The following is a 20,317-nucleotide window of genomic DNA, read 5'->3' as shown; positions in this document are numbered from 1 at the left end:
GGTTTCTCATGGGTGGTGATAGGGCTAGTAGCTGGGTAGCAAAGAAAAAAACACTGTATGCAGTAAGAAGGTAGATTGCTTCACTGTGTATGAAGATAATCTGGTTGCATCAAGTTTTGATTCCATGATTTGTCTGTGAGTTGTCAAAATTTAGAATGTAGATTGTAGCATCGGCGTCTCTGCCCCCTGCCAGGCAGAGACGCCGTCCCTCTCACCTCCTCACTCCCCGCGCTCCCCGCTCAGTGTCCTCCAGCGCTCCTCTTCCTGCTGCTGCCGGCACACGCAGCTTCCCGGGCACTGTGCTTAGGGCGCGTGCTCTCTTAAAGGGGCTGTGCGCGCAGTCCTAAGGAGTCCCCGGCCAATTGCCGGAGGACCTCCCATATATAAGGCACCTCCTCCAAAATGGAGGTGCCCGAGCAACAGTTGTCGCACAGTATACTTATCTATGCTTCAGCCCTCAGGTCCCACTGCTAGCCTGACTAGTCCTGCCTGTTACTTGCCGTGCCTGCCAGCCCGCTTACCTGGAAGCACCTGCCTGTTACCTGCCAGTTACCTGCCGTGCCTGCCAGCCCGCTCACCTGGAAGCACCTGCCTGTTACCTGCCGTGCCCGCCAGCCCGCTTACCTGGATGCACCCGCCGTCACTTGCCGTGACCACCTGCCGAGCCTACCTGGAGGCTCCAACCGTCACTTGCCGTGACCACCTGCCAGCCTACCTAGAGACTCCTGCCGTCACTTGCCTTGACCGCCTGCCTATCTAGAGACTCCTGCCGTCACTTGCCGTGACCACCTGCCTGCCTACCTAGAGACTCCTGCCGTCACTTGCCGTGTCTACCTGATAGCCTACCTGGAGGCTTCTGCTAGCCAGCCTGCCTGCTGTGCCTACCTGCTATTCCGGTCAGTCCCCGCCATCTGTACCGTGGGAGACACCTGCTCCCTTACAAGGTCGTCCCCAGAGTAGCACCTGGTCCCTCGGCTCGGTCTCTCCCTGGTCACGGAGTCGTTAGCCACCGTACGACCAGGGTCGGTCCGGGTTGATACTTAGTTACGCCCCTCTGGGTCCCTCCTTGCACCGTAGCACAGAGGTTCCACCCCCCGGACCCGTAACATAGATGCTGGAAGGAACAATTATCATTTTTATTTCACATAAGGATTCTAGACTTTAAGGAGAAAAATGACTCCATTTTACTTAGGAAAGTGCAGGGCATAGGCTGTCTCACTTCAAGGCATTGTCCAGTCTAAAACTACAAGTCTACAGTTCACTCTATGTGACTGCAGACTTGTGAATCCTCACATTGCGTGCACTGCGTGCTGTGAGAATTCTCAGGTGCCAGCGCCAGGGGCGGGCGATCATGTGACTACAGGTATGAAATATGCAAACCCACGAGACTGTTTCTGGTCTCACTCAATACATTATTTCAGTACTAATAATGGGGGGTGGTATTACAGCAGGGGATTATTCTCTGTACTTGTAAAGACAAAAATACCTAAATGTTTTGGACGCCTTTAATGTTTTGAATCTATAATGGACAGGAAGACATGGGGATGAAAAAGTGACATAAGGTGGTGACAAGGTAGACACACGCAGAGTCCAAGGGGGGTCTCTAAATCAGAACATAACAGTTGGCTGTGGCAATAAACAACTATTCTCTGTTTTCCTGTAAATTGACAGCAATATGTAATTTCATTTCTAACAAATCGTCTTAAAGTTTTATTGTTCTTACAAGAATTCCAGGCATGATCGTAAACAAACCCATATCTTACAACCTTTTGCCAACTCCATTGCATGCTTTTGATGAACTTTACCCAACAGATAACAAGTGATTAATGGACCTTTGGGAAACTTCTGACCCTTTGTAGATAATGAGAATAACTTGGCATTTGAGCCACATTTGGATTATTGATGTCTTGCTTAGGAAATCCTTTCAACAAAAATTGCTTGAGAGCAATAAAACAGGAAAATCCTGCTCTGGAGCCCCTTATATGAGCCAGAATGCAGAGCTGCAAACAAGAGGTATAATTTCAATATTTACTCCTTCCTGCAAATTGACATATTCTTATCACAAAGAGAATGCAATTGCATGGGAGGTGACATTAGTATTTGGTGCCAGCTGATTATTTTTGATCTTGGTCATTTACTAAAAAGGGTTTCCCTCTGTCTTCTCACTGGGATCTCGCTAGGAGCCAAAGGGTTTTCATTACATGCAGGCACCGTGTTTCTAAAATTTCTCTTTGAACACACGACAGTACAATGTTGCTTTAGCCCCAAATTTTTCAGTTTTTTAAGAGGTAACATGAAAAAACGGACAACACAGTTTACCTACTTTCTTTTGAGCATTGCGATACCCCACATGTAGTAAAAAAGTTCTGTTTGGACACACGGCCGGGCTGGGAAGGGAAGAAGTGACATTGGGAATGTAAAATTATCTGAAAGAGCATTTGCAGAGCCCCTGAGATACCAAAACAGCAGATAACCTCCACAAGTGACCCCATTTTGGAAACTAGACCCATCAAAGAATTCATCTAGGGGTGTGTTGAGCGTGTTGAACCCATAGGTGCTTCACATAACTTTTTAAGATGTTGATGTGAAAGCAAAAATATTTTTTTTTCTGCTAAAATGTTGTTTTAGCCCCAAATATGTAATTTATAGGAAAAAAACAGACTCCATAATTTGTTACGCAATTTCTTCCAAACAATATGTGGCCGATAACTGCTGTTTGAGCACATGGCAGGGCTCAGAAATAAAAGAACACTTTTGGATTATTGGAGTGTAAATTTGTCTGGAATAGATTGTGGATGTCACCTCACATTTACAAAGCCCTTAACATGCCGAAACAGCACAAAAAAACACAATTGACCCTATTTTGGAAAATAGAACTCTCATGGAATTCATTTAGGGGTGGACTGAGCAATTTTAACCTACAGGTAATTCATGAAACTTTATAACATTTAGATGTGAAAACAAAAAATTAAAATTTTTCCACTGAAATACTGTTTTAGCACCAAATTTATAATTTCCACGAGGGATAGTGGGAGAAAATGGACCCCATAGTTTGTTATGCAATTTTTACTGAACGTGGCAGTACCCCATATGTGGTTGTACACTACTGTTTGAGCTCACGACAGGAATCGGATAGGAAGGAGCGCTACTTGCCTTTTAGAACGTTGATTCCATTTGAATAGATTGTGGGCTCCATTAGCCGAGCCCCTGAGGTGCCAGATCAGCAGAAACCTCCCACATGTTACCCCATATTGGAAATTTCACTGCTTAAGGATTCCATTTGGGGGTATAGTGAGTATTTTGAACACAGAGGTTCCTCACAGAATTTTATAACATTGGGACGTGGAAAAATAACATACTGTATTTGTGGTACAAATGTAATTTTTGTATTTGCTGCAAATTTGTCAGTTACACAAGGGTTAATAGGTGAAATTGAACCCCACAATTTATTGCGCAGTCTCTCCTGAACGCGGTGATGCTCCATATGTTGTCAGAAACTACTGTTTGGCCACATGTCATGGCTGAGAAGAAAGGAGCGCTATTTGGCTTTTGGAGCACATATTTTGCTGGAATTGTTTGGAGGCGACATTTGCAGAGCCTTGAAGTTGCCCGAACAGCAAAAAAAAAAACATAAGCGACCCCATTGTAGAAATTGCACCTCTCAATTAATTAATCTATGACTGCAGTGACTATTTTGTAACATCCACACTGTGCTTTATTCTGGTGAATTGGAAAATATGACAGTATAGTGCCCATACATTGTAGTGCCCCTAAATATTGTAGCACTCCCATACATTGTGCCAAGCTTGTGTTTCTGGCAACACGCATCCCGTTAATTGCTAAATGGACTCTCCTCACTACAATAATGCCAAACATGTGGCCGATTATTGCGGTTTAGGCATAGTGGGGGGGGGGGCTCAGAAGGAGGGGGTATTTGGATTTGGGAGCAAAGATTTCACTGGATTTTATTTGAGGGGGTGGGAGCAATGTCACTTTTCCAGAGTCTTTGTTATACCAGTAACTTGGGAACCCCCTATATTTCCAGTGACAGATGACAGACCTGATTGGGGGCTAGTTTTGTGTGGGATAAGTTAGGGTTTTTATTGATAACATTTTGTCGTACATAACATTTTTTGATCGCTTCCATTAGAAGGCTGGGATCACATTCTTCGGTGACCTCGCTAAAAAGACACCTAAAATAATGAGAACCGCTGGAACAGAGACTAGATGAAGTCCAAAGTGAGTGGTTCCATCTGGGTTTTTGTCTGAATTGCGGTTTATGGGATTTACACAGAAACCCCGATGTAAGCTCTCAGTGGAGAGCGCAGTATAAATGTGAGCTGAGCCTTGTTCCGATTTTTGGGAAGCAGTATGAACAAATAGACAGCAGTTCAAGAACAGTTCTTATTTTTATTTTTGCACAGCTCACCGTACGGTATAAGTGATTAGACGACTTTATTCTTCAAGTTCATGCGATTCCAGCGTTACCAGATTTATATAATATTTTTTGTTTGTTTTTCTGCTATCACACACTAAAAATGCTTTTTTTTTATAAAAAGTATTTTTTTTCGCTGCCATATTCTGAGAGCTGTAACTTTTTTAGTTTTTGGCGAACAGAGCTGTATGAGGGCTTATTTTTTGCACTAGTTGGATATTTTTGGTACGCTTTTGGGAACATAACGTTTTTTGATCACTTGTTATTCAGATTTTTTAGACATAGAATGAACAAAAATCAGCAATTCAGTTATAGTTTTTATCTTTTTTTTTTGCGCCGTTCACCGTGCTGTAAAAGTGATAAGACAAATTTGTTTGTCGGGTTGGTACGATTGCCAATTTTATAGAGTGGGTCGTTCCGGATGAGGCGATACCAATGATGTGTACTTTTTTTTATCTTTGCTTTATCACAAAGGCTGCGTTTTTTGGTAGTGAAACGGTTTTTCAGGATTTTTGTGTACTTTTATTTTTGTGGCTTTTACTTTTTACACATTTTATTTAACTTTTTTTCACTAAGTCCCACTGTGGGGCATGTATAATTTTTACTTTGATTACTGGTCTTATGCACTGCACTACTCATGTACTGCAGTGCCTGAGACCTGTTAGTGACACACTGACTGTGCCTGTGAGATCCGGCTTATAGCTGGATCTCACAGGCCACAGTATCCTGGATGTTACGGGTGTGTTGGGTGTGACAGACAGTCGCTCTAGATCTGGATGTAGAAGGTCACTGCGCTTGGCATTGCAGACGCCTTCTTGATCCTCTCATCTCTGTAGTATAGTTATAGCCTTTTCCCTTTAGGACCCAGCAGCGATCTCCACCTTCTGTTGCTGATTGACACACCCTTGCTTGCTAGTTAAAAACTCTCAGTTTCTCCACAGAGTCGCCGGTGATATTTCTATTTACCTCTGTCCAGGTTTGGAGTACTAGCAGTCGGCTAGTCTCATCTTTGGTTCCCTTGGAGGACAGTTGGAGTAATCTCTCTGGTGTCTGCTCAAACTAGGTGTCTCACCTTTGTTTGTTTTCCTCATTGTTTGTAGTGGGGCCTGATTAGTGCTTAACCCGTCCCCTCACTATCTAGCTCAAAGCACTAGGGACATTCAGGGTTAGGTTGCTCCTCTGCAATAGGTGCAGAACCTATATAGAGACAGTAGGGTAGGCAGGGTGATATTAGATCTGCCTAGGGGTCTCCACTCCCCCTTTCCTTAGTTTTTGGGCTCCATTTCCCCCTTATTGTCGTTGTACACTTATTCCTTCCCTCACCTTGCGTGACACTGTGGTCATCAGATGACCTTAGGTTACCATGGCAATGATCGGCACCAGTGATTATGATAGCAGGGGGTCGATCCTGCCATTGGGGGTCTTTTAACCCCCTTTTAACAACTTAGATAAGGGGTTAATCAGCCCCTATAGGCTCCAAAACCGTCCTGGGCCAATGCTGCAAAATGTTAGCTGTAATGTACAGCTGTCACCAGTGGGAATTGTGTCCGAGCGGGGGGCGCTATTCACTAATTAGTGACCACAGTTTTAAAACGAAGATCCGGAATAAGGCCCCTTAACGACCACGGTTTTAATGCGTATTGGTGGTCATTAAGGGGTTAATATATCGCAGTCATCATATTATATAGCGCTCTGCACTTATAATTGCTCATTTTGCCTTTCTACCCAGCTAATTCTTCTCATTTCTCTGCTCTATATAGAAACAGGAAGTCTCTTGTCCCTGCATTTATCATTCCCCTCTTCAACAACTGACACAACTGCTCCCTCTCCCCCTGTCAGGGACTTTTGCAGTGACTCATGGCTCATGCAGGGAAATGGACCCCCTGTTTCTACATAGAGCTTAGATGGATTCAGCTAGTCAGTTTTTAATCACGTGATGTCATAGATCCAATGGAAAAGAGAAAAATTAGCTGGGTAGAAAGGCAAAATGAGCAATTGTAAGTACACAGTGCTGTATAATATGATGACTGCAATATATTAAGAGGATAAAAATTTTGATGGGAGGAGGGCTTCTATAAGTGCACCTTCCCATCTACTTGTTATCCAGCTATCTCAATCTTTGTCTTGCTTTATAAAGTCAGTGCTGTCAATCCAGATAAAGGGGGGTGAAGATAGAAGGGAAACCAGTAGATGTGAATGGGCACTGAATTGTTTGGCAACTCCAAGGGTGCACTGAGTGCCTGTGCTTAGTTGAAACAGTCATTCTGTGCTGACAGACTCCATTTAAATTTGTAACCCTGTCTACACTGTTTGCTTACTTTGTTTGTATATATACAGTGTGTGTGCATATGTTTGTGTATGCATGTGTGTGTATGTAAACTCTCTTCTTATGTACAATATCATGGAATTCATGGTGTTTTAAAAATTAATAATAAGTCATTGATAAACTAAAGCTAATGTATAGATGGAGGATGGGCCTTCACAGTCTATTCTTTTAATGGGCCCAAAAAATTGGATCATCAAATAAGGAGCTGCATGTTGTCATATAGTTGGAAAAGTTAAATTAAGTTTTTTCAAAACATTGCATTATATTTAATACCATGTTATATTATGGTAAAATATGGTTAAACCAATTTCCAGTGTTCAAAACTTTGGAAGTCCCAAGGACCCCACTTCAATACAAACCAGACTCAATCATTATACTGTTTAATCTACTATATAATCGGCTTATCCAGTCTGTCTGTCCGTCCAGGAAATCCCGCGTTGCTGATTGGTCCCGCCGTGGCCAATCAGCGACGCGGGATTTCAGAACAAGATGGCGGCCGTTAGCGGCTCATCTGCCACACGGAGGTCAGCGGCGATGCAGCCGGGAGATGACCGGCGCTAGCCGGTCATCTCCCAGCTGCTCGCAGCGGAAGTACCTGCAAAGGCAGCGCCTCTCCCCTGTCCTCACCAACACGGTTCGCTGATTGGTCACGGCCGCCGGCTGCGACCAATCAGCGAATTTGGCGCCAAATTTAAACACCGCTCTGCTGATTGGTCACGGCCGCAAATAGTCGTGATGTAAGCGGAAGCAAGAGCCGGCTGCAGCCGGGGGAATTACGTGCTGGCTGGCTGTCAGCGATGTTGTCACAAGCAGTATTGACAACATGACGTAATTACAAAATTCATTAGGGTCCCCGGGGGGATACATTGAGGGCTTAATTTAAAATAGTGCACAACCCATTTAAACACTGCTTCGCTGATTAGTCGCGCCCAGTCGGCCGCATACATACTCTAGAATACCTGATGTGTTAGAATCGGCCCACCATCTAGTATTTCAATAAGAAGGAAGCAGATTGGGTTTAGGAGATGCTTTTCCTGCTGTAATAGATTACAAAATATTTTGATTTAAGAAACTTTAAGCTGCTATACTTTATTAAGACATCAAAGGCATAGCATGAAATTTGCAGAATTGTGCTGTTTGTATTTGTTCACTTGCTGTTAGCACAAGTCCAGCTCTGGTCACCCATTGGTTGAGTCTACAGAACGAAAAATGGAACATCAAATCTCATTGTTTCGGTTCATTACAATCTTCAGGATTACTTGATTTCTTATCCGCTTGATTTGACGACTCAGCAGGTGACGTGAAATATCCTATAAGACTGGCGGCTCCTGCAGCTGATGCTGACCCTAACCAAGACCACCCTGTAGCCACTGCTGACCCTACAGCAGTTGAACTGGATGAAACAGAGGATCCTAACTGTGTAATATTACGAGCTGTGGCTTCTTCTGCATCTCCAGCTTGTGCCGCTAAAGACTCTCCTAATGGAGCTAAAGATTCAGCAGCAGCCAACACCATGCTGCCTGACCCAGCAGATATTGCATCCACTTTAGCGGCAATTACCGGAGCAAGTGTTTGTGCACCAATAGAAAGCATGTTCCCAAGAGCTGCTACACCCTTTCCGGCAACTGTGCCTACAGCATCCGACATTACTGTCAGTCCCTGGCCTGCAAGATTAACTCCTTTGGCTGTAATTGAACCCACAATATCAGAATTTGAGCTAACAGTTGAACCTAATATTTTGATCCCTTTAGCTGCAGCAACTGTGAGTTCTCCTGCAATTGGCATCAGGTTCCTTATTATCTGTAAATGAGAAAAAAAAAAGATCATTAACATATTTGGTTGAATAATTAATAAGCTACAGTCAATAATAGATTATGTCATGAAATACTGATCAGTGCTACCAACTTCCAGTCTATGGGTACCAAATACACTTGCATTGGTGTCAAGGAAAAAAATAGCCAAATTCTTTTTTGAGATAAGTAAAGACCTGACCAATAAAATTAGTCTGTTTATGTTTGGAATCTAAGGGCTAACGTTTGTCCTTATGGAGAGTGACAAGCCAGGCCTGGCATGTCAGAGTGAGGAGACTTATAAGCCATGCATGCTCCTCTGCAAAATTAAATATGCAAATTGCCTCTTCAGAGAAGAAGAGGACTAGAACTCTAGTGTCACCTATTGGAAGCAGTGATCCTAATAGTCAATATCGACCCTTTAACGAGCCTTGCCATATGACTTAGGATAAAAGCCAAACCAGAATCTCAATTTGCAGACACAGTGTTTCAGGGTATTGCTTTACCTCAGTGCAAAGTATGACATCTGATTTATCTAGGTGAGAGATTCTGGTTTGGCTTTTATCCTAGGTCATATGACAAGGCTCGTTTAAGGCTCGATATTGACTTTTAGGAATGCTACTTCCAATAGGTGGACCTACCGTTCTAGTCCTCTTCCTCTCTAGAGAGGCAATTTGCATATCTCTTTAGATTTGAAATTGTTTTAATTTTCAGGGTTTTTTTTTATATTTTTTTTACTTCTATTCTTGCTTAAGATGAAAAAAGATGAAGGGTCAACAAAATGAAACATAGGTGAACTTTAAATTGAATGTCTAGAAGGGATGAGAGAATTGTTTGAAATTTGCCCGCTTCGCTGAATTTTCCCAAAAATTGGGGGAAATAAATTTGGTATGAACAGCAGTGCTGAAAAGCTTCTAACTGCCTGGAAATGTTTGATGGCGGGGATGGTGTTTTCAGACGGGATGGCAGTGTTATAGATTTTGCATTTAGCCCAAAAAGTTCTACTTTGGTGTCATCTGACCAGAGCACCTTCTTCTACATTCTAGCCGTGTCCCTTATATGGCATGTGGAAGAAGGTGCTTTGGTCAGGTCGTACAGGGCAATCCTGGAGGAAAACCTGTTAGAGGCTGAAAAATAATTGAGACTGGGGGCTAGGTTCACTTTCCAGCAGGACAACGACCCTAAATACACTGCCAGAGCTACAATGGAATGGTTTAAATCAAAGCATATTCATGTGTGTGAATGGCCCAGTCAAAGTTCAGACCTAAGTCCAATTGAGAATTTGTAGCAAGACTTGAAAATTGCTGCTCACAGATGCTGAGCTAGAACTAGTCTGACATTTCAAATAATTCAACCCCTTCTTAGTCCAAAGAACTGCTGGTGGAATATTTTCTGAATGTCTAATTTGACAATACTTCCTACATACTTACGATGTCCAGGTTTGCACTCCCATATTTAAGTTCAAGGACAAAATTTCGGCAGCAGGTGCCATACGGTTTACTTTCACCCACAATTTGTAGTGCTGAACTGACCACTTCATCTTTGGGTATGGGCATCACATCTCCATTATAAAGATTGTTCACTTTAAATCCACTACATTTTGCTTCTGCCTCCAGGGTACTTTTTGCAACCACAACCGAGTTTCCATGAACAGAATCATCGCCAACACCGACAATCGTACCTGAGGATTCAGGTCATGTTATAATAAAGGTGATTTATCATCATATATTTATTATCATAATATTTAGCAGAAATAAGTCACTGGAACAAAAGTTACACGTCTCCAACAGAAATAACTTGCAATGTGACCGGTATGTATCAATTGTAATAGGTCAATCACACATTAACATAAGGTGACACTAATAACCAGCTACAGAAGACCCATCCATACCTCGCTCCTACAAAGATTTACTCCAATAATTCTATATCTGAGGTTTTTTGTTTTTTTTTTACATATTTTTTTTTTTATTGTTTTGTGGATGGAAGGCAAGGTACAAACAAAAAATATATTTATACAGCGGGTGAAATAAGTATTGAACACGTCACCAATTTTCTAAATAAATACTGTATATTTTTAAAGGTGCTGTTGACATGAAATTCTCAGAAGATGTCGGTAACAACTCATCCAATCCACACAGGCAAAGAAATCAAACCATAGATGTCCATAAATTAAGTTACGTGCAATAATATAAAAAGACACACGGAAAAAGTATTGAGCACGTGAAGAAAGAGAGGTGAAAAAAGACATGGAAAGTCATGACACCAGCTGAAATGTATCAGTAGTTAGAATGCAATCCTGCCACTTAGTGAAAAATAAAATCAGCTGGTTCATCTGATGACCTATAAAAAGGAGTCTAATTACCAAGGTGCCACACAAGAAACATCTCATGATGGTTAGAATCAGTGAGCTGTCTCAAGACTTTCGCAACCTTATTGTTGCAAAACATAGTGATGGCATTGGTTACAGAAGAATTTCTAAACTTCTGAAGGTTCCAGTGAGCACTGCTGGGGCCATAATCTGGAAGTGGAAAGAATATAATTTCACCATAAATTGGCCACGGCCAGGTGCTCCCTGCAAGATTTCAGACTGAGGAGTAAAAAGAATTATGAGAAGAGTTGTCCAAGAGCCAAGGACCACGTTTGGAGAACTACATAAAGACCAGGAATCAGCAGCTACAATTGTTTCAAAGAAAACAATAAGTAATGCACTCAACCTCCATGGCCTGTATGCACGCTCACCACACAACCTCCATGGCCTGTATGCACGCTCACCATACAACCTCCATGGCCTGTATGCACGCTCACCATACAACCTCCATGGCCTGTATGCACGCTCACCATGCAAGACTCCATTGCTGAACAAAAAGCATGTTTAAGCACGTTTAAATTTTGTTCAACATTTAGACAAGCCTGTGAAATACTGCGAGAATATATTCCAGTCAGATGAGACCAAACTTGAGCTCTTTGGATGCCATAATATGCACCATGTTGGGAGGCCAAAAAGCACTGCATATCACCCCCAAAAACACCATACCAATAGTGAAGTTTGGAGGTGGTAACATCATGGCGTGGGGCTGTTTTTCTGCATATGGCATTGGAAAACTTCATATAATTGAAGGAAGGATGAATGGACAAATGTACCTAGACATTCTTGATAAATATCTGCTGTCACCTACCAGGATGATGAAGATGAAACGACGGTGAACATTTCAGTAAGACAATGATCCCAAACACATAGCCAAGGAAACTCTTAATTGGTTTCACAGAAGAAAAAAAGCTGCTAGAATGGCCGAGCCAATCACCGGACCTGAATCCAATAAAAAATTTATGGAAGAAACTAAAGCTCAGAGTTCATAGAAGAAGCCCACTACGCCTTCAGGATTTGAAGAGTGTTTGTGTGGAAGAATGGGCCAAAATCACACCTGAGCAATGCATGTGACTAGTTTCTCCATACAAGAGGCGTCTTGAAGCTTCATCACCAACAAAGGCTTTTGTACAAAGTATTAATTACATTTCAGTGCCCGTGTACAATACTTTTTCCCTTTATCATTTCTCATTATTACACATAACTTAATTTATGGTCATCTAATGGTTTGATTTCCTTGCCTGTGTGGATTGGATGGGTTGTTACCGACATCTTCTGAGAATTTCATGTCAATAGCACCTTTTAGAAATATATTTACTTAGAAAATTGGTGACTTGTTCAATACTTATTTCACCCGCTGTATACTATTTGATTTCTAAACTGACACCAAACAGCCTTTTACATAAATGTGAAATTGTTACTTCTGAAAGTGAAAGAAATTTCACATTGACTGTTTATGAGCACCTTGAGAATACACCGAGGGGAAATCATGTGGTTAAACATTTGCTGACCTATATGGTAATGGAATGTCCGCCCGAAACTGAAAGTCAGTAGAGCTCACTGGGATTAATAGCTGCTAGTATAAACCAAACTGACAAAGTTTGGTTTGAACAAAGTTTGGTGCATCAATTTTTATATTGGATATTTGCATTTTTTTGCAATTCATCTGATTACACCTGATAGCAAACTAGATTTAGAGCAAAGTCATTCCTTGCCATGAATATTAATCACAAAAAAACATTTCCACTGATTTTCAGCCCTGCCACAAAATTACCTGTTTACATAATGAAGCATAATTTCAATGATCTTCTCGTAAGCTCCAGAAAAAGTGTTAAAGGGCATTTATACTGCAAGATAATCATGAACGAACGTTGTTGAAAAGACTCGTTTCATGATTATTTTGCCGTGTAAACAGGCGGCCAATTACCAGATGAACATGTAAAACAGTTGTTCATTGGGTGAAATTATGTTTTCTGCAGCATAAACATTCATCCACCCCTTAGGACGCAGTCAGACGGCCGTATAACATGGGCGATGAACGCATCACAATGCTCGGACTGGCCAGCGGCTCTCCTGACCCAAGCCTGACAGCATGTATTTATCTCCTGGGTCAGGGGAGCCGCCGGCCAGTCGATGCACTGCAATGCGATCGCCGCCATCTGACTGTATCCTTAAAGTAAATTTCATAATTTTTTTTTGTTTGATTCAGATGGAGTTGTCCCACAAGAAACGTTCTTTAATTTTTTCTAACAGTGGGGGGAGATCTATCAATATTGTTTAAAAGTTGTATAGATTTGTGCTGGGGGGAAAAACTGAAACAAAAAAGCACCAGCTGAATAAAAAATTAGTTGCAACCCGTTATGTTGGACACTTTTGTTTCATTCTGCCTCTTATTTGGTGGGGTCTACATCAATGTTTCACCTGATCTTAGCCACTGCACTTTTTCTGGATAGTTATAAAAACTATAGCCCTTGTTCACACAAAGACTTTTTCCATACATTTTTTTCATGTGGGGAAAAAATGCAGCATTTTACAATAGCAGCAAAATAAATAAGATTTCTAAAATCTTATTGACATGTTATGTTTTCTTCATTGCATGTTTTGGGACAAAGTATGTTTTGTTTGTTTTTTTTAAATCACAGGTTGTCAATTCTTTTAATACATTCAATTGAAGGCATGAAAAACACACCAGAAACGTGTGTGATGTACACCAAAACTCTGCATTTTTCATATGGGAAAAACAAAAATCCCAATGCAAAAAGAGCACCGTGTGAACATACCCTTCTTTTTTTACTAATGGTACCCGGTGTAACAGGCCAGATTAACCCCCCCGCCCAGAATATACCCCGGGGTATAAATTGGCCTAGGCCAGATTATACCCCTCTGGGCCAGAATATACCCCGGGGTATAAATTGGCCTAGGCCAGATTATACCCCTCCGGGTCAGAATATACCCAGCTGCTGTAGATCTGATTTTTCACGCTTTTGAGAACCATTGAGTTATATACTTAATAACGGGACCCCTGTCAGTGCACAGGGGCCCCAGGCAGCACACAGAGGTCCCAGGCAGCGGGGCAATGTTAGATGTTTGTCTAAACTGGGACTTGGCATTTGAACGTTTCTCTGGAGGTAGATCGTAGATCCACTGGGGGTACTTTTGTTCTGTTGGAGTGTAGAATCTCAAAAGCTGATCATACAGTTGGTCTTCCATTGCTGTCAAAATTGGAAAACTTACTTTTTAGTTGGAGGTGTTCCAAGTTCACTTTACATACCTTATCAGGATAGAATAGAAACTCACACTGGAGAAATTGATCATAGAGATTAAGGAGAAACATACATAACAAGTTACAACACATAACATTAACTATACACTGATGGAACTGCACCATCTACTGTCAGTTCAATGTAATGCCTCCAACATATGCTGTAAGTCTAGTCCACCCGTTCCCATGCACTACATTTGCTGCTGATTTTCCACAGGGAAAAAATCAGCAGCCAATCTCCAGCAAAATTCGCATCCCAATGATGTGGATTTTTTGTGCAGAATCACAGCAGATTTCTCCGTGCCACGTGGAAGAGGGAAATCTGCTGCAGACCGCATCAAAATCTGACAAAAGCCGCATGAAATGGTATATGGTTTGTGTATGTGCATCTATATATACTGTAGCACTACAGAAGCAAAAGCACACTAATATTCTGCCCTAGAGGAGTATAGACCATGGGTACATTATACCCTAGGCCAAACTATACCCCGGGGTATAAATTGGCCTAGGCCAGATTATACTCCTCCGGGCCAGAATATACCCTTGCTGCTGTAGATCAGATTTTTCACGCTTATGAGAACCATTGAGTGATATACTCAAGTTTGGCCTAGGCCAGAATATACCCCGGGTATAATCTGGCCTAGCCACTTTAACCCTGGGTATATTCTGGGCGGGGGGTTAATCTGGCCTGTTACACCGGCTCTGGAGGAGAGTCTCCTCTTCTCCAGACCCGGGTACCATACACGCATTGAACCGCATAACATCCGCATGCATACATCTATGCATGTGGATGTTATGAGGTTTAATGCAAGTCAATGGCGGCGACTTTGCCGCGATTACACACAAGAAATGGTTGTGCTGCGGATTTTCCGCAATGATAATCCGCAGCGGAAATTTCCGCAGCATGCGGATTATCATTGGGAAACATGGCAGACAACTTAACATGTGTTTTTAATGCGTTTTCTCAGCGGAAATGGCGCTGCGGAAATGCATTAAATCCGCATCGTGGGAACGCTGCCTTAGACTTTCTGTACATTGAGTGTTATTACTGAGTTTTTGAAGTAGAAAATGAGCAAAAATTCAACTTAAAAAATTTTTGAATTGTAGGAGGATTTAGAGAGTTTTTTCTCCAAAACCCCTTGAAAACCATGTGTGCACACAGTCGTAGGATGACTTCAACCATCGTGAAATATGAATAGCTAACTACCTAACAGACATGTACTGTATATGAAGCAATTTGCTCAGGTCACAAGACCTGGTGATGATGCCTACTGTTATAATATGAGCATAACCCATTCTTCACCGACCTTACATCTAAATAGGAGTAATAGTGTCTATGACATAATGATTTTGATCAATGCCATTAACTCTACATTTTTGGGTGGAAGTCTCTATTGTCCTCTTTCTACAAATCTGGCTCCATTAAGTCCTTTCAGATTGGGTTCGGTGGTTGAGGTATTACTCTCAGTTGTCCCACAATTCAGATATTACCTGTTATATGCACAATATTCCCATCTCCTACGTATATCGCCCAGTGATGATGACCAGGTTGGAGAATCTCAATAATGTCTCCAGCATTGAGAGAATTGCTCTGTTAGAGGGAAAGCGCAGAGTTTAGTCTATATTCTACTTGTTTCATGTCATTCAATACAATATAACTATTTCAATTAAACCTAAAAAGTCATTATGTGTGAAAGTCTCAATAATTTTTAGATTCTCACTCAGAGGGAATCTAACGTGTAGAATAAAAAGGATTGTGGACTGTAACTGCAACCATGAGCAGCTCCAGGTTTATACAGACCCTTGGGCGACAGATTCCCAGTGGGCTCCTCTTCACTTTCAATTTTTCTTCTTCACCCTCACATTGTATGAGGGCTTATTGTCACTGCCATTTTGTGGTCCATGTGATTTTCTGAAGTGATCAAAAAAATAGCAATTCTGCCATTTCATGTTTGTGTGTTTTGTTTTTTATTATTACTATTATTATTATTATTATTATTATTATTTTAGCAATCACCATACATTATTTTATTAATTTGGACAGTTACACATGCAGCAATTTTCTTTTTTTTTTCATTAGTGGCATTGAACCTGTGATGGCTTGTATGATACATGGCAATACTGTAATATTGCAGTGTATTATAAACTTACTGATCTCCTATGAAGCCCAGCCACACGAAGGCTTCATAGTTGTACAAACACAGCATAAACAGGGGCCTTCAGTAGACCCCTGGTTGCCAAAACAATGTTATCAGCATCCTACAATTGTGTTGTTAGGGGGCTATGGGTGTCGCTCCAATTGTAGTATTTAGACTCAAGTGCCATCTGTACGACACAGCGAGTACCTACACTGCATGGAGTTGGGGGAGTTGGCTCAATTCCTGAGCTCGATTCATACCTACAGTGTGCATAGGGCCCAACAGGCCCACCAGGTCCTGACACTTACCTGGGTTTGCAGGATGGTGGCGCTGGCCCAAGACTACAACACATACTACACATAGTCAAAAGTATGTGACACCTCATCTAACTAATGGATTTAGGCACTTACGCCACACCTAATGCTGAAATGTGCATGGAGTCTATCAGAAAACTATACAGTCTCCTTACACAAAATAGCTGTAGGATGAGTCGTATTGAAGATTCATTTGTGACAGCACTATGTTGAGATAATGTCACCATTTAAAAAAAAATAAATAAAACTTCAACCCTATTAGGGCTGCTCCAGTGAAGAGGTAGAAGTAATGTGACGGACGGACAAATCTCAGCCATGAAGAAATAGAGCGCACAAGATCACAGAACCGGACTAACAAGTAATAAAGATTTCAGAGAGTGAAAGCTGTAGACCCAATGCTTGTTTGCCACAAAATAATTCTCCAAACGCCTCCGTGAAGGTAAAAGTCAATACATTTATTCTATGTAATGTTCAGAGCAGCAAAAAAACTGTAGGCAACATTGTACTTGATGCGGAATCTGATGTGGCATTTTTTTAAGTGCATTATTGGTTAAAGTTACGCTTATTACAACCGGATGGATAAGAATTATCTTCAGTGGTAAAGGTGTTGATACATTTAGGCTCAGCACTTCTTGAGTAGGGTGCATCAAAAGAATCAGTCTTCCTATTTTTTTTTTATTGAACTTGCTTATATAACGCCAATAATTTTCACAGCGCTTTACAGACATTATCGGCACTGACCCCATTAAGGTTCACAATCTAGATTCCCTATCAGTATGTCTTTGGAGTGTGGGAGGAAACTGGAGAACCCGGAGTAAACCCACGCAAACACGGGGAGAACATTGCTCAGCTAACCACGTTAAGGTGCCACATTTCAGAGAGGCACTATACTTTCATTGTGTTTTTTTTTTCATATTTGGCAGGCACTCTTATTGTCTGCAGATCAATGGGTGTATGGGTCCTGAGATCTCCCACCAATTGCTCAATAGACCCCCAAAAAGTATAGGCTTAGTTGCCTTCTATTGAATCCGTACCCACACTCTGTGCTTTCTCTGGTTTGCGCACTATTCAGGGGTGATAATTAGGGGTTGTAGGACCTGTAGCCCAACTAATCTGCAATCAATAAAAGTGCCTGCCAAATCTAATAAAAAAAAACATTTAAAGTTTAGTTATTCTGTAAGTAACAAAATATGGGGATCATTGATTGCCGATGCCTACAGCCACTCTCAATAAATATTTTTCTAACCACTGTTTAAAATAATTTTTCCAATGAGATTTTAATTAGAAAATTATTAATGCATTTTCAAATATTAGATACCAATTTTGAAATAATAATTGTGACCATTACGAGGCTTACATCTCAAGTGCTATAGGCAGAGAATGGTATTTTTCATCCCTCTAATTTTTTAAAGACACACCTGCACTTTTAATAAGGTGCAGAGAATCTGTGAAAATAGTTCTACGAGCATTTCCTAGAAGAGCAACGAAATTTGTGAAACTAAGTTGATAATATCATTTGCATCTTCCTCATTCAGAAACAAAACGCAGCTGTGCTCCCTCTTATGTCTATAGTCAGGGTAGTTGGACCCCAAATTGTCACAACTGTGTCTATTCTTCCATCAAGCGTGTTCTCCTCTCCTCCATTCCATCATTACCCACCAGTTACCTTCTCTCACTTCAAGTCATCACAATAGGACCCAAAGAGCATAAAACATAATCAATAATGACTACCTTAACTTCTAGGCTGCTATCATAATTTTAGCAGTATCCTCTTTTCAGTATTTAGTACATCTCTTCTATCTTAAATTATAAGGTTCTCCATATGTTGCCAGCAAACCATCCCACTTTTTCACCAAATAGTTGTAGCAGTACCTTTTTCTTATTCCCTGGTAATCATAGCTGCCCTTTCCTTACTAGTAGTCACAGCAATGCCTCCCTTTTGTCCTCCAGCTGTCATATCAGGGCCTGCTTCTTCCTGCATTTGGGCACATCAAGGCTACTTTTCCCCATTAACCACAGCAATGTCTCCCATTATTCAATATTAATGCTACTGTGTTGGTATCTCTCCTTGTATACCAGATTAAAATAGACAATAGTCTGTCCATTTATGCCGCAAACCATATCAGGCTCAGGCTTATATATTTGAAATTAAGATTATTTAACCCCCAATGCAATTACATTTATTAGCAAAATGGACAAACTTTCTGTTGTTTGTTTTTTTGCAATGAAATATGAGCAATATAAGTAGTTTAATGCAACTAATGTAACAAGTGGTTTCGCCAAATTAAACAAACAATGCCACAATAAAGTGTAAGAAGCCACTAAAGTACAGTGTCAGAATTATCCAACCCCTTGATGGCCAGCATCCTTAGTACTTAGTAGAGCTCCTCTGGCTGTTATAACCTGCTGCAAATGTTACACATAGCAAAATACCAGCTTCAGGCAGAGTTCCTGAGGAATTTTAGCTCATTCCTTACTGGCAATGGACTCTAGTTGACTAATATTCTTGGTTGTCAAAAGAGTGGTCCAAAAAGCTAAGAGAAGAGAACATTGCCTCACACAAAGAAAGAAAAGGACACAAAAAGATACAAGGGAACAGAGTGTATCTAGAAAGATAGTTGGAAACATAGACGCAAGTTCAAAGTTACGCTACCTGGACGCGGCAAAAAGAGGAAGCAGTCACCGGCTGCCACCTACTTCTTCAGGAATCTGGTGGTCAAAAACCCTCCGGTGACTGCAGAAGACTTGCAGCAGATTTGGTGGCAGCGGGACCTGAGGTTTAAGGTTTGCACACTAAGGCGCATGCTAAACGCTGAAGGTCTCCATGCCTGAACTCCAAGACGATCACCTCTACTGACCCAAAAGAATAAGAAATTCTGCTCCAATCTCCAATAGGTTCAAAACCATATAAATGAAATGCAAATATTTTGGGGTTCTGGCACCTACTATAGCTATTTTTTTATATTGAAAATAGCACACATTTAAATGTAAGCCATGTTTTTTGCATGAAAAATGATGCATTGTCATTTTTTTAAATAAAAGCAATTCTGGGAAAATGTAAAACTAATTTCTATTAAAACGCATTCTTGTATTGTAAAAAATACACTTGATCTTTTTGGGGGAAAATTATACAATGTCAAATAACTCACCAGTTCCTGAGACATTTGTCCTCCACTTTTTCCAGATACACAGTATTGAGAAGTCTATGAAAATAATATTCCTATTCGTTAGTCATGCGATCAATGGTCAAATTCCATGTACAATTAAAACATAAATATATCAATGTGTAACCTGGAATATTTCATGGTATTGGGTAATGGTACAAAAACCAAGGCAGATGATATGTGGGTAGAGTTCAAACTACTCTACAAGAAAAGAAATAACTAAGGATAAGTGAGTCTGTATAAATTTGAATTCACAATATTCACTCCAAGCCAGAAAATTCAATTAACATAGGAGGGTTTTTCAAAAAATTATTAATTAATCAATTTGAAAAAAACTTTCACCATTTTGCTTGATTCACGTAAATTGAATTGCTAAATAATTAAAATAAATGGTGAATACAAACTTTTTGTGAAGCTTGAAGCACATCCTATTCTATTTGCTCTTCTCTAGTAATATGCTCCATTGTATACAACTTATAAGTATAAATATTCATAAAGTATTTATGTACTTGAACAGGAATTC

General features: G+C 40.9%; 1 protein-coding gene across 1 annotated transcript; it reads right to left on the bottom strand.

The window, feature by feature from the left end:
- Window positions 1–7,842: 7,842 nt before the first annotated feature.
- Window positions 7,843–19,914, bottom strand: LOC141173986 (uncharacterized). Its single transcript, XM_073658560.1, has 4 exons — window positions 19,780–19,914; window positions 15,670–15,769; window positions 9,982–10,232; window positions 7,843–8,561 (listed from the first exon to the last, which is right to left on the bottom strand). Exons 1-4 carry the CDS (start codon window positions 19,792–19,794, stop codon window positions 7,986–7,988), a joined length of 942 nt encoding a protein of 313 aa, XP_073514661.1. The 5' UTR covers window positions 19,795–19,914; the 3' UTR covers window positions 7,843–7,985.
- Window positions 19,915–20,317: the final 403 nt, after the last annotated feature.

Source organism: Phyllobates terribilis, unplaced genomic scaffold (genome assembly GCF_046119375.1).
Source record: "Phyllobates terribilis strain yellow unplaced genomic scaffold, ASM4611937v1 Scaffold_13__5_contigs__length_258822181, whole genome shotgun sequence".
In the NCBI taxonomy this organism is placed as follows: domain Eukaryota; kingdom Metazoa; phylum Chordata; class Amphibia; order Anura; family Dendrobatidae; genus Phyllobates; species Phyllobates terribilis.
This window is presented reverse-complemented; position numbering and strand designations above follow the sequence as displayed.

Coding starts and splice junctions, on each gene's coding strand:
- LOC141173986 (XM_073658560.1), bottom strand. Junction 10,233..15,669: donor GAATATTGTGCATATAACAG/GTAATATCTGAA, acceptor CTGAATCCTCAG/GTACGATTGTCGGTGTTGGC. Junction 8,562..9,981: donor GGAGTGCAAACCTGGACATC/GTAAGTATGTAG, acceptor TCTCATTTACAG/ATAATAAGGAACCTGATGCC.